Source organism: Hirundo rustica, chromosome 9 (genome assembly GCF_015227805.2).
Source record: "Hirundo rustica isolate bHirRus1 chromosome 9, bHirRus1.pri.v3, whole genome shotgun sequence".
NCBI lineage: Eukaryota > Metazoa > Chordata > Aves > Passeriformes > Hirundinidae > Hirundo > Hirundo rustica.
The window spans coordinates 19,430,445-19,444,094 of NC_053458.1; the positions used below are offsets into that span (position 1 = coordinate 19,430,445).

The 13,650-nt window shown below is 37.6% G+C and overlaps 1 protein-coding gene across 2 annotated transcripts in view; it reads right to left on the bottom strand.

The window, feature by feature from the left end:
- Positions 1 to 13,650, bottom strand: part of OLFM3 (olfactomedin 3) — a 55,323-nt gene that overhangs the window by 17,659 nt on the left and 24,014 nt on the right. Inside the window, exon 1 of one of the 2 annotated variants that reach the window (XM_040073519.2) lies at positions 3,270 to 3,403. The exons of the other annotated variant lie outside the window; for it this stretch is intronic. Within the exon in view, the coding sequence (XP_039929453.1) occupies positions 3,270 to 3,398 (129 nt within the window). The 5' untranslated portion in view covers positions 3,399 to 3,403. Of the gene's footprint in view, positions 1 to 3,269; positions 3,404 to 13,650 lie in introns of those variants that run through there. 2 annotated transcript variants of the gene reach the window in all.

Sequence of the window (13,650 nt, forward strand, 5' to 3'; positions counted from 1 at the left end):
GACCCACTGTGGTCCTTTCTAGCCTTGCCCATTCTCTCTCTCCTCTAAAAAGATGATCTTGCCTTAGGTTTTTCTAGAAAAGAAAGTGTTCACTGCTAAATTACATTGCTTCTATGGCATTCTCTGCACCTTAATTTTTAGGGCAAAGGGAATTTAGCTTAAGACATGGAGAACAATAAAAACTAAATAAAATTACATCTGCAGGGAGAATTTAAACTGGTTTTGAGAAGCAACTAAAATTACAAACTTTAACAAGTAAAGCCTTTCAAGGCTGCAACCCTTGAAAAGTGTAAGTTCCATTTACCCCAGTAGTTTCCACGTTTGCAGAACTTACGGCCAAACAGTGTGGTCACGCAACAGCAAGGAAACAATTTTTTTTTGTTTGGGAACCCAGAGCTTCTGATTCTAATTCTTTTAGTAATTAATGTAAGTTCATGAAAAATTATTATATTTGAGTCTTATGATTTCTACATTTAGATTGAGGGAAATTGTTTTCACTGGATTAAAGTAATTTTTCTACAGTGGGCAATGTATGAGACACCAGGATCATGCAGTCCATAGTAAAGCTGTATAATCCTGTCTCAATTATCAAAGGTACTTATTTATGACAGAGAGGTTGTAAGTATCTCTCTAGGCTTTATCTAAGGAAATAAAAAACACTTTAATGATTAACTTAGTATGTATTCTCTTATGGCATCTAAAATACATCTGATTAAAATGGTAACTTCTGTTTGGGAAAATATTTCTCACAGTGAGAGATTGGTTAACCAAGAGCATGGTTATTGACTGTCCATGAATTAATAAGCACCTATGTAGCACCAAAATTTAGGCTACAGTTCTATGAATTTTTCTGTGACTCCCTCTATTTGGAATATTAGCCTTCTTTCATTAATTAGGATGGGTAACGTGAGTGATGGCAGAGAAAAACATGCATGCGTGCAAAAGTCCACTTTGCTTTATTTTTCTGTTATTGTTTTGGTTCGACATTTAATCCCTACTTCAAGCAGAAACTGCTGTGCAGAAAGAGAGCCGGAAGTCATTAAAACCTTACAGAAGCTACAGCATCAACTTATCAAATGCAGGCTTACTGCTGACATGCCTTAGTAAACAAGCAAGAAAAGAAAAAAGTGGAAAACAACAATAATAAATTTTGTCATAACAGTAATAAATTTTCTTGAAAATCTGGGGAAAACAGAGGAGTCCCTGTGAAGCCCAATATTAACTACTGCCATGGCAGGCTGTTGTAATAAAGACTTATTTTACTTCTGAAAGATTTATTTTTTTTCCACTTGCACTTTCATATATTCTGAAAAAACTGTTACAGCTACCTCTGTTGTTACTATAGGGACAGGTCAAATGACAGTGCCTTACTTAGGATGTTTGCTTAAACATAAACAGCATTTTCTGGTTTGTCTTGCAATTTCAACCCTGGTACTGAAGCAGAACTCCAAAGAGGAGGCCGTTTACCTGACCCCACATCCTTGTACAGTTCTTCCAGCTGAAGAGAGGAAATTGGGAGGTTCTGTTATTTTTTTACATTGTACAATATACACAGTTTATGAGCTGTGTATGTGCTAGGGTAGAAATTCTGGAGAAATGCTCGTGCTGCAGAGTTCACTGGAGAAGCTGCCAAGGGGGGACTCTGGATGGCAAACAAAAATCAGTCAGCGATGACCTCGGTATTACTGAGCACTTGGGGCATAAAGTCTTTCAACCAACATCTAAAGTTTTAAGAAAGATACCAGATTTGTGGTGCTTGGTTTTGTGCAAAAAGAACCCTATGTGACTGAAATTCATGTTTGCTTTATTTGGCAGATGTTGCCAAGCTCAGATAATTGTTTTTATGATCACTTTCCCAGCTTTACTGGCACTACTGCCACCCTTATCAAAATAAGAAGTGTGCATATAGCTCAACTCAATGAGTGAAAAGAGGATTCTTGAAATAATATTTAGAAGGGATTTTATCAGTAGTGCCCTGTTGTAGCTAAAAGGGAGCATGACAGTTTTGTACTACTTGGAATCTGAACATATCAGTATAAACATATATATTTGTGTGTGTGTATAAATATAGACATCTCATAGTGTGCACCTTGTAGTTACTCAGCTGCAACTTTAAACTTGGATGTAAATGTGATAGGGAACTTATACAGCCACAAGAACTAGCAATATATACTGTAATTCAGTGAGATGAAATTACATTTAAGGAAAATAAAATAGAGCATTTCTTTGTATTCTCATCCTGCTGCTCCAAAAGATAACTGAATCTTTCTTACAGCATAATTAATTTTGAAGTAATATTTATAGACTAAATACAGTGATTTCCTGCAGTAGTATTTTTCTTGCATGCATATATTCAATTATTACATGTTGGTTAGTAAATGCATAATTTTTAGTTACAGAATTCTGAGTTTTGAGAATTGTGAACTACTATACAAACAGTTAAATTTATATTTTACATAACCTACTATTATGTAAACATCTGCTTGCAGTTACACAAAAAGATACATAGACGAGTGTTTTACTAGGCATTTAGGAAAATGATCTTCTAATTTAATACACGAGCACCAGGATAGTGTTCCCTCTTGTACAATTAAAGTGTTACTTGACTTTTTAGGCTTATGAATTCATAGCTATTCACAGCTTTCCTGTAGGTTTTTGTTAACTAAGGCTGCTGTATATGAGCATCAATGATACAAATTGATATTTCTGTAATTTGTATTATTCCCATTATCAGCCTTTAAAAAATTCTGGTATCTAACTTCCTAGTAACAATTTTATTTTGTTTTTAACAGCTATTTATTTGTTTAACTGCATTCCAATAGAGAAAAATAGGAAGGAATCAGACCCTTTGCATATTGTAGTGGATAGTTACTAGGCAGCATCATCCAATTTTCAAAAAGAAAGCTACTGCCAGATATAATTTTTCTAAACAACACAATGCATTTTTCTAGAGCAGTAAAGATAGAAAGAACAGTCTAGACAAATGAAAAGACATTGCTGTACTCTTTTTAGCATTTCATGCTGAAGATGAAGGCATTTGTTCTTACATATTTAAGGATACTATTTTGAAACCTTTCCTTTCACAGTAAGACCACAACATGCTCACCAGTGTGCAGTTTCATGATGCCCAAAAAGAAGCATGCATTAAGAGATAGGAAGATTAGCAGCTAAAAAAGAGATTTACAAAGAGGCAACAAATGAACATTTTTGCTGGCACTTAAATACTAATTCAGCATTAAGATGACTTGCAACATATAACAGCTACTTACTAGAGTATCTGAAGTGGTTATTCTGGTGGTATTTAGTCCTACCAGAGAAGGGAGAGTTTGGGACATCCAGTTAGAGATCATTGCCATGGTACTAAGAACAGCACCAAGCTTCAGCAGTGGAGGACTCATTGCTGTGGAGCTAATGAGTTTTCATAGTGAGTGATTATCATCCTAGTGCAGGCTGGCAGTGAGAGGCGTGACTGCAGCACACAACATCCACAGCATGAAAGGAGATCAAGCTACCCAGATTTAATCATCCATTAAAAACATTCATATCCTCATTTGCCCTCTTTCTGCTCTTACTAACAAATACTTAGGACTGTCTTATGCTGACCACTAAATAAACAATCATTTCTATGCTAACAGTCATTGCAGTTTCCAGTGGGAGATGGCGTGGGTGAATTATCTCTTTATAGGTGCTAGACAGTCAATTAGCCCTTAATTAGTTCAGTCCAGGCACAGCAGTGTGTTCCTGTCTGAGATGCAAAAGCCGAGCACAAATAACCCTCCCATTTCTCATCAGTGCTTTGGCAGAAATATGCTGAAGTCTGTTTGTAAATATGATTCTGTACTTGTCCATGAGGAAGGGACAGGACTGTCAACCTGCTCATCAAAGCACCAGAAACCTTTCTGGACCTCCCGTGATTTGCTGATCTCTCATAAATTGCAAACATCAGTGACTTTGTTATTTGCACAACTTGTTATTAAGATCTTTATTGATCATAAAAGAACATTGAGGCTGTGAAGAGTCACATTTCTCAGCGTTCTTGTTGGTTTACAAATTTTTGTACCGAGAGTTATTGCATTACTTCCAGAGTTGGCAGACTCACTATGTCTTCATTGGTGCTTGGATGTGAACAGAAGATAAATTGGGGATTGCACATTTTGAGACTTCTTTTGGCTTTGCTGTTAAATCTACTGCTCCCTAGTGCTGTAGAATGAGCTGCAGGCTCTGTAGCAATTTACCTTACTCATATATTGAGTGTAGGGGGTGGAAAAAAAAGCAGAAAAAACAGTCTAGGAATCATTGTGCCATAGGGGCAGTTTTACTTTGTAAGAATTATTTGTAAAAGAAGTGCTGTGTGAGGACTTCTAATGGCAGTTATTTAAGAGAAAACTTGCATAAAGTTTGCTGAGAGACAGGCTACTGCATTTTCTCCAGGGCAGTTATGGACTTAGTTTCTGAATTTGCTTCAAAAAAGCAAATTACTTTTTCTTGGGGACTTTTGGCAGTTCTGTGAAGGAACCCTGCATGCAATGAAACTGAACGGATGTATATTTATGGGTGTGTCATCATGGATGTATTTATTAAAGCTACTGTAACCTTGAGAACAGTTTTGCAGATTCTCAGATCTTGTACACCAATTCAGGCTAGACATTTCTCTTTCAATATCCATTCAGTATGATTTCTGCAGTTGAAATCTCTGCAGTCTAAGGAAGACACATGTAAACTTATTTTTTTAAAAAAGAAATTGAAAAACCCACTGAGAGCTATTACATAAACTTAAGGAGTCACTCAGTAATAGAAAATCTGTGTATCCAGGTATTAAGTATCTTGTGGTAGTTACACAGTAAGGTGAGCTGTGAAATGTTTTCAAATACTCAAAAAATTAATTCACTGAAGAAGTACCTGAATACAGTGAAAGGATGAATTTGCTTATGTAAAGCTTCTGCATGGGAAAATAAGCTTTTTGCTATTTTCCCTCTCTCTATATATGTTGCACTAAAAGACCTAAATATGAAAATTATTATATACTAAATATATTTTAGTTTTATTTACCTTAGCATACTGACTGCACACACTGGTTTGCCTGTTTTTTGACTTATTTCACATACTTTTTCTAAAAGACCTGAAACCAACCCACAAGGGCTGTTTTTGCAGAGAACTAGAATTGCTTTGAAACTATTGACTCATGGTTGCTGATGTCTGAACAAGACAGTATCTATATATTTTTTTTTTCTGATTTACAAGAAAAGCGTCCCAGTGAAAAAAAGCTTCACTGGATCAGTCTCCCTGATGCATTTAGGTCCTTTGACTATAACGCTCAGCTGTGGGTGCTTAAAAGAGGAATATAAGAACAGAACAGAGGCACAGTAATACATTCCTCAGGGTAGCCTTTCAGCAAAATGATGCTTACTGGGCCAGACTTTGCAACTTTGTGTTCATGATGCTTTCTTCTGAATTTATCAAGTAATTTTTAAAATCATCTCTACTTTCAGGAGGTACAACATTCACCTGCGTGGAGTTCCACAATTGAATAATGTCTTTTGTGAAAAATGCTGCTCGAAGTTGTGCATAGATTGCAAATTTGAGGAAGGCTATGTGATCACAGCTGTTTTACTCCAAGTATTTTCTGTATTTCAGGAGATAAAGTATATAAGCTTGGGTTCATATATAAGCTTGGATTGCCTGCTGGTGGTAATTACTGCAGAGAGTCCCTGTGGTCCATCCTTGATAGGGTGAGAGGAGAGTCAGGCCTTTCCCTGGGCCTGATGAAGGGCTTAGCGGATGGAGGCATTTGAGCTTTCCCTGAGTCAGGGTTTCTGTGGAGAGGGGCTCAAAGCTGTCCCCTGAACAGATGTGCAAACTCAGCTGTCCAGACTGACATCAAAAGTGCCAGCGGAACTGTCACATTTCATTGGCAATCTGTCAATTTCTCAAGGACCTCCACTGATTACTTCCAATATGGATTAGGTAACATTTGGTAATGTTGGAAAATTTTCCAGTTTTATTAGATTCTTCTGAAGCTGGTCTCAGCATCCTATCTAGACCTAATACAGAAAAAGATTCTAATTCATCACTTTTATCACCCTTTTTCATTTCTGTCCTTTCAGTAATTTAATAAGCACAGTAATTCCCTCAGTTCCAAGACATTTCCTGAATGTAATGATAGAATTTTGTTTTACTGCACTGAATTGCGGCTTTTGACATTTTTGGTTTTCTTCTCTTCAACATTTGGTGTTTCACAGAAGAATGTAATTGGTCTCCTCCTAAATTTTAACATTGGACAAAATACATTCAAAAGGAAATAAAAGACCTTTCTGATGCCCAGATTAAAAAATATTGCTGATTACCCTTCATCCAGGGTATTGTCAGCTCTTGGAAAGAATGCTGTTTGTTGAGTTATTATGATTATTCCTAACAGATTACATTCTTCTCGGTTCTTGTGACAGAATATTCATTAATGCAGTTCAGCACTTTATTTTCTTCCAACTGGTTTAGCTGTGAAAGAGAAAGCTGGCTGCCATGTGGTTCCCAGCATTGCTGCTGGATACACCTTCACAGAGCTCAGCAGGAGGTGATCCTCTAGTCCTCTTGGCTGGTTCCGTAATTTCCCATTCCCAGAGCGCCGGCAGATCTGTAGCTGCACAGGGGCTCTAAAGCCCTCGGTGCTGCAGTGCAGGGACGAGAGCAGCTTCTCCTGGGGCTGCGCGAGGGGGGCTCACCCGGGGCACCTGAAAACCCTTTCTCCTAGGGCTGCAAATGCAGGGCAGCTGCATCCTGCAGCCCCGGGTGTGCTGACACAGACAGGGACAGCACGTGCTCTGTGGAATTGCCAATATTCTGGTATCTGACACTTCCCATTTTGTACACCCATTTGTCAAATATCGCTTCAGAGCACTATTGCTAGAGAAAATGTGCATGGGAACATGGTCTTAAAAATGTTTCCTTCCTGAACAGTGGAAATACTCAATGAAACTATATTTTGTGTTTTTACCAGAACTGTGTAAGTGTTCAAACTCCCTTTTTATTAAGGAAATTAAAAAATATGAAAGTAATTTTAGCTGTATTTTACCATAAATAATTGGATAAATGAATAAAAATGGCAAGCAAAGAGGAGAAAATTTTTCTACCACATCTGAGATCACATATATAAATATCATACCTGGAGCCACAGAATAACTGAAGTTATTCTCATATTGTTAGGAAGCAGAAACAAAACTTTGTGATCTGTGTTTTATTTCAGCTCTTTATTTCCTGTTTTGTTTATTTTAAAGCTGCAGTTTCACATTTCTAGTTTATGATTGACTGCTGTGAATTAATTTTCTGAACAAAAGCTAGAATGCAACAGCAGTTCTAAAATCTGAACAATATTCTTTATTACCCTAAATTTCTGATGGTATGATAACTTCCTCTTTTAGTTAACTTCTTCAAAAGTCAGTGAAAGCTGAAGCATCTGTACAGAATAACTTCAGATGCCATATTTTGATCTTACATAAAAGCCTGTTAATCTGTAGCAATTCCAATGTCGTTAATGTTCTTGTATGCTAGTCCTGTAATAGTCAATCATTATATTACAAATTACTAGGGTTATTAAAAGTATTATTTAAGATCCTTATTTAATAAATAGTCTGAAGGCTCTTCTAGTCTCTGATATTTACCTTCACTTTGAGATCCTGTTACATTTTGATAGGGATTTAGTCTGCTGAAAATGAGAATATATCCCAACATTATCTTATTACAAGTGAGACAGTAGGATTTCTGTACTGTAAAAGGTAAGTAACATCAGTATTAGGAATAGCAACAGAGCAAATGTCCTGAGTCAGCAACGTGTGAAAATATAGCCAGCCATCCAACCCAAAAACTAATTACCTCCTGGCCAGAGGAAAATATTGATTGCAAGAAAGAGGAAATGGTGAAATTCAGCAGCAGTCACTTAATCTTGACATCAGCATATTTAATATATGTGAAAAACAATGCTACCTTAAAATTTTCTTAGAATTCAAATTTGTGTTCATGGGTAAAGGCTATCATATAAACACTTGAAAACTTGCATTTTATGTAGAAGCGATTGCATGCTCATGGCTCATCTGGCTAAACTGGATTCCTTTGAAGCAGAGCAAAATCAGGTATCCTAAATCTCAGTAAGTTTGTACTTTGACAGGTTAGGTTTAGAAAGTAAGCTCAAGAAGAAAAGCCAAAGCTTCCCTCCATTGCACTGTTGTTCTATAGTGTATTTAGGTCTTTATCTTCATGTGATATATTGTGCTCTGTAGTACATTAGTTTAAAAATGGCAGTATATTAGTCATGTTCCTGAGCATGATTATTAATTCACATTAGGTTGATGCATGCACAAAGCAAAGTCCTCAGAACTGGAAAGGCAATTAACATTCAAAGAGCTGCAGATGGACTGAGAAAGCACAGACTTGTGCTGTCAGTTGAACTGCAGTTCTCTGAATTTAGAGAACTGTGCCTTCTTCATCTTACTCTGTTTTTGTTCAACAAAACCCTGTGGCTTTGCAGTGCTACTTGTGAGTAGCAATACCCAGGGTTTTTTTAGGGCAGTTTGAGAGGTATATGCCCTTTCTAGAAAATCTCTTTTCACAGCACATCAGTGCATAAACAGTGACGTTCTGCAGTCAGGTGTCTCCACTTAGAGAAGCATTGAGCAAGGGATTTTCAGACTGTTGTCCATTATGTGCTTCTGTACCAATGCTTTTGAGGTGACCTTTCTGAAGTGCTCTTAGCTATCTGCTTGTGCATTTTCCAGGCTTCACGGAGCTTCTTTTGAATGAAGACATTAAAGAACATTTTCATCTTTTTTTCACACCTATTCTCTTGTGCTGTGCTTTTAGCAAATCCCTAGTGTACAGAATAACAAAACAGTGTCTCCACAGAAGAATTAGTTCATTATGAGAATTGACTGAAACAGGAAGCAGGATGGGCAGTCTGCTTTAGGAAAGTCTGCACTTAATTGAAACAGCTGGGAAAAACAAATGGGTGGGGATGCACTAAGTGAAATGAAAAGAAAAGCTTCTGTTGGTTTCCTGCCATTTTAATTTTCAATAACATTTATATAAGTTACACAGTAAAACCTCATAAGCTTTTCCCTCAAATGTGTGATATGATGATGGATCTAATGGGAGAAAGAGCATATTTTCTGAAATATGTGGAGACATCTACTTAGTAGATAATGGCTAAAGATTGTGCAGACAGTCCTTTTTCCTTTACCAGGGGCTGAAAATCTGCATGTTTTTAGAGGATTCTGGGATCTCTTATCTTGCTCTGAGCATCCACAGAATGGCAGGGTGCAATGCTGGGTGGTTCCGGGTCTGGAATTTGTTGCAGTTTTGCTTTCCTTTGAAAACTGTATGGATTGGATATGAGAATTTATACAGGATTCCTCCTGGATTAATTATCATGCTTAATGTACAATTTTGGTTTTCCATCCTCAAAATACATATTATTCTGTTCATCCTGGGTGAGGCAGGTGAACTGGCTTTCATTCAGAGTAAAAATTTTAAGAAATTAAAGGAGCCAAAACTGAAATTCCCCATGAAGTTAGATCATATATAATCCTGGAAAGAGCTTGAGCCATGAAAATCAGTAAATTCTGTAGTAATTTAATAAAATAAGTGGTTTTAGCTGGCTATGAGTGCAAGTAGATGTTTGAAAACAGAGACCTAAGCTACTTAAAGCCAAAGTGCGTTTACATTTTGAAAATGGGCAGTATAGCTGGCCCTTCCCCTGGTTAATGTAAGCTGACAGCTTTGCAGTCAGCACTTACACATCCCTGAACTGGAGCTTGCTTGTGGACTGTCATATTTAATAGATACAGGTAAATTTGTTCTGTGCCTTTTTAAAATCTCCTTGAATCTTTGCAAGTGAGTAGAAGGCAGAAATGAAGAAAGTGGAAAGGGTTTGCAAAATAAAATTCCCTGCCAAAGGGGAATTTTGTCTTTGGGAAGACTTAGTGGGGTATGTCTGCACTTATAAATAAAACAGGGTTGGGGTATGAGGATGAATGCTGGCCCATAGTAAATTGTAGTGTTTGTTGGTGCCACACACCCTAATTACCTTTTCCTTTTATGCCTGGGTATGATGCAGTTAGATGATTTGGATATGGGAGCAGTATTTCAAGAATGAAAGAGTACTTTTGCTGTGTGGAAAGGAGTTGTCCCTCAGGGCCCAGAAATCAGCTCATGTCCTTTTTAGCAGCATGGATGTATTTGCATTTGGCCAAGTGCTGTCTTTGGACCTGAGAGCAAAGGAACCATCAACTGTTTGATTTCTGCTGCATTCTGTCAAGCAAGTCCTTGTCTGTTCTTTGCAAATTTACAGCTTTGCACTACAGAAATACTTGGCTGTATTCTCCTATATTTCCCAACACAGGTGATTGTCAAGATTGACTTATAAAAGGTAAGGTGGGGAGGGTTATCCTGCTGTCTTGCCCTTCATCCCACCACGTTTCCATACATTCTTTTGGCAAGCCTCTTAAACCGCCACATCATGCTGATACCCTTTTCTAACATATCCCTCTGATATTCTCTGTAGAGATGAAATAGGGAAAAATTCTTCAGAAGTTTAAAGCTGAGCTTACTCCCAGTGGTCTGGCAATCCACAGGCTACAGTGCTAACCAAGAGTCTATAGGTTTAACCAGCATGGCACTGATACTGGCATTTAAAGGCTGTAGCCTCTTCCTGTTTGGATTTTCTAACAATAGTGGCATTAACATTTCCTTCCCGAGATATAAAGATCTTTATCTGTAGGCAGAAAGTCCAAGAAAGCAAATTAAATTTCTGCTCAGAAAGCACCACACGCTTCCTGCAACATCTTAAAACAACAAGATTTTGTGGATGTGTCTCATTGCAAGCAAATCCATTTTTAATGCATACTGCTTCTTGACCCCGTCCTGGAAGGCCTAGTTTACTTTTCAACAGGGAGGAAAGCTTACAAGTAGTGCAAGTGAATATTGAAAAAATTCCATGGGCAATCTTGCCTGCAAGACAGAGGTGTTAATCCAAATACTGTGGCAAAATTCCAGTAGTTAGCAAAATGCTTCTTGCAGTTTCAGTTAGATCCTTAACCTGTCCTAAATGCTGTGTAGTGCTTTGAATACAATGAGCCAGGTGCTGTGTTTCAGCTCAGTAAAACATGCTGCATTTCAATACTGGGTAACTACATGCCACAAAGCATGATCCCAGATGTTGTAAAATATTTTATGTTTAAATAAGGGTATAAAAAGCAAACACTTGCTGTTTCTTAAGGCTGTAAAAATCCTGGAAGTTTCTGAACTGAATAATGCTGAGAAAAACTGAAGGTGTTTATTTGGGAAGGAATCAAAAATTGTATTACTTGAAGAAAAAGAATAGAGAATATCCATAAACCTTACTGAAGTTATGACATACTGTTTTTCTTGCTGCCTTTTAAATTTCCTATTTATGTTTTATAGAACAGAAATAAAAGTTTAAATAACAATTCACTTTAAGGGATTCAATTGCTCATTTATATTAATCTTCTCCTTTACCCGATTTTATTTTTCTTTTTGTACTGAAATAATTTAAATAGGTGTGTGACCCTGAGGGTTAAATCCATCCTTGTAAGGAATGGGTGCTGCCCTCCACTGGGCTGCTGAGAGCCACAATGCCATTAACAATTGTAGCTCCTCATGGATGAGGAATTTGTGTGTCAAATTTGAAGGCCCAAAGTTCTGTTCTCAGCCCGCTGTGAGCAAAAAGAGAAATTTATTAATTGGTGCTGTTGTCTGAGGTAGTACTGTGGGAAATGCACTGCTGAATGCACAGCAGCAAACAATGCCAAATACAAATATAAAAAATCCCCCAGGTGTGTCCCAGAACTTCTGAAGATCAGTTGTCTTATCTCGCAGGTAGTATCAGCGGCTTGTATAAATAAGTAAAAACTAAATAATGTGTGATTTATTCTTGGCTACCCCCTGAAATGATAAAATTTTCTAAGTTTTGATTTGAGATTTCTGCATATGGGTGAGAAACAAGATTGTAAAAGCTAATCTGAACATGAAAAGTTTACAACAACTTTGTAAAACTCTTAGGAGGAAAGAAAAAACTGTAGGAAGGAAGAGATGGGGAAAAAATGGCTCTGAAAAAACTGAGAAATACTTAGTGGTGAGCTCTAGGGATTATTGTCTCTTTGCTCCTAGCTTGTCACTTGAATATAACAAAAGAAAGATGCCTAAAAGCCAATTCAAAGCAACTTTTAAAATAAATTTAGTATTTATGTATGGGCACAGTGGCAGTCATGGTAGTGTGCACATCCTCAAATTGGTCATTCTGTCACCTTGGGGACACTGCCTGCTGCGTGAAGGTTGAGATTCTCCTCTGAGACTTGACAAAATCCTGAACTAGTTAATATTCTTAATTGCTTCTTTTTAGAGACAAATAAGGCTACTGCTATTCATATAGCTCATATTCCAGGATCCCAGCCTCAGCAAATGTTTTGGATAACCAGAGATCTCTACATTGATTTGAAAGAAGTGATTTTAATTCTAACGTCCCTTCCTCCATTTCTACCAGGGCTTTGACTCAGGTGTGATTGCCACACCACTCTGTAGATTTTAGTATCAGCACAATGCTCAGAAAATCGGTATGGGCACCAGTTAGCAACCTTTAGGAGAGGCCACATTCTTTCCATTACAAGAGAGCGGTGTACATCGAAAGTACATGGAAAGCTATTGAATGTAACTTGCACAATGGTACTTAAAGATTAATAATATCAACACTAGTGATTCTTCACCCTGTCACATGTTATCTTTCACGCCCTCCTTGTGTCTCTAAAAGAGGCGTTGAGTTCTGTTCTGAGTTAGGAAGTTGCAGTCTTGGACTAATACTGGGTGGTTTTTCAGCCGCTGCAGAGCAGGACTGCAGCAGTTGAGGAGCTGTGGGAAACGGCAGGGCTTGGTGCTGCTTTGCAGTCGTACAGAGCAGTGTCTGACACTCCACGCTGTGACAGCGGAACAGAACAACGCTGGTACAGCTCAGTAAGCGCTTCTGACACCAAAACGATCAATGACTTATCCCACACAGAAATTTCACTTTTCATCTTCCAAATGAAGACGAAAACATATTCTAAAAAACAACAATGCACATCAGGTCACATTACAGTCATTCTTTTACAGTTGCAGTTTATGACCAGAGGAAACAAGGTCATTCCTAATTTAGGACATGACTGGAATTTTGCACATTTGTGGGGTTTAGTGAGCTGACAACAGTGGAGTATACATGATGACGACTCAGGTGATATCTCATCAGAATCCTTCTGTTTACTGATACACATTTTTAATGTAATTTATATTTTTTAATTGTCTCTTCAGCACTTTAAGGCCAATCTTTTATCATCTCCAGCACATCTCCCTGTGTGCAGGCATAATCCTCTGTTTACAATATCAAAATTAAAACACCACTATTATCTCAGAGAAAAATACGAAATGTGTGAGGAGTGAGCATCAATGAACAGCTCAGAAGCAAAGATTTTATTTACAGAGAAATGGGTTTCTATCCACAAGAAGTTCAATGCAGGCCTTCTTTCTAGCTTTAATGAGGGGAAATTCACCAATTAAGAATCACAAAGTCAGTGAGTCTTTAAAGGACTGCTTAGCAATGTGACTAAGAGAATAAAATTC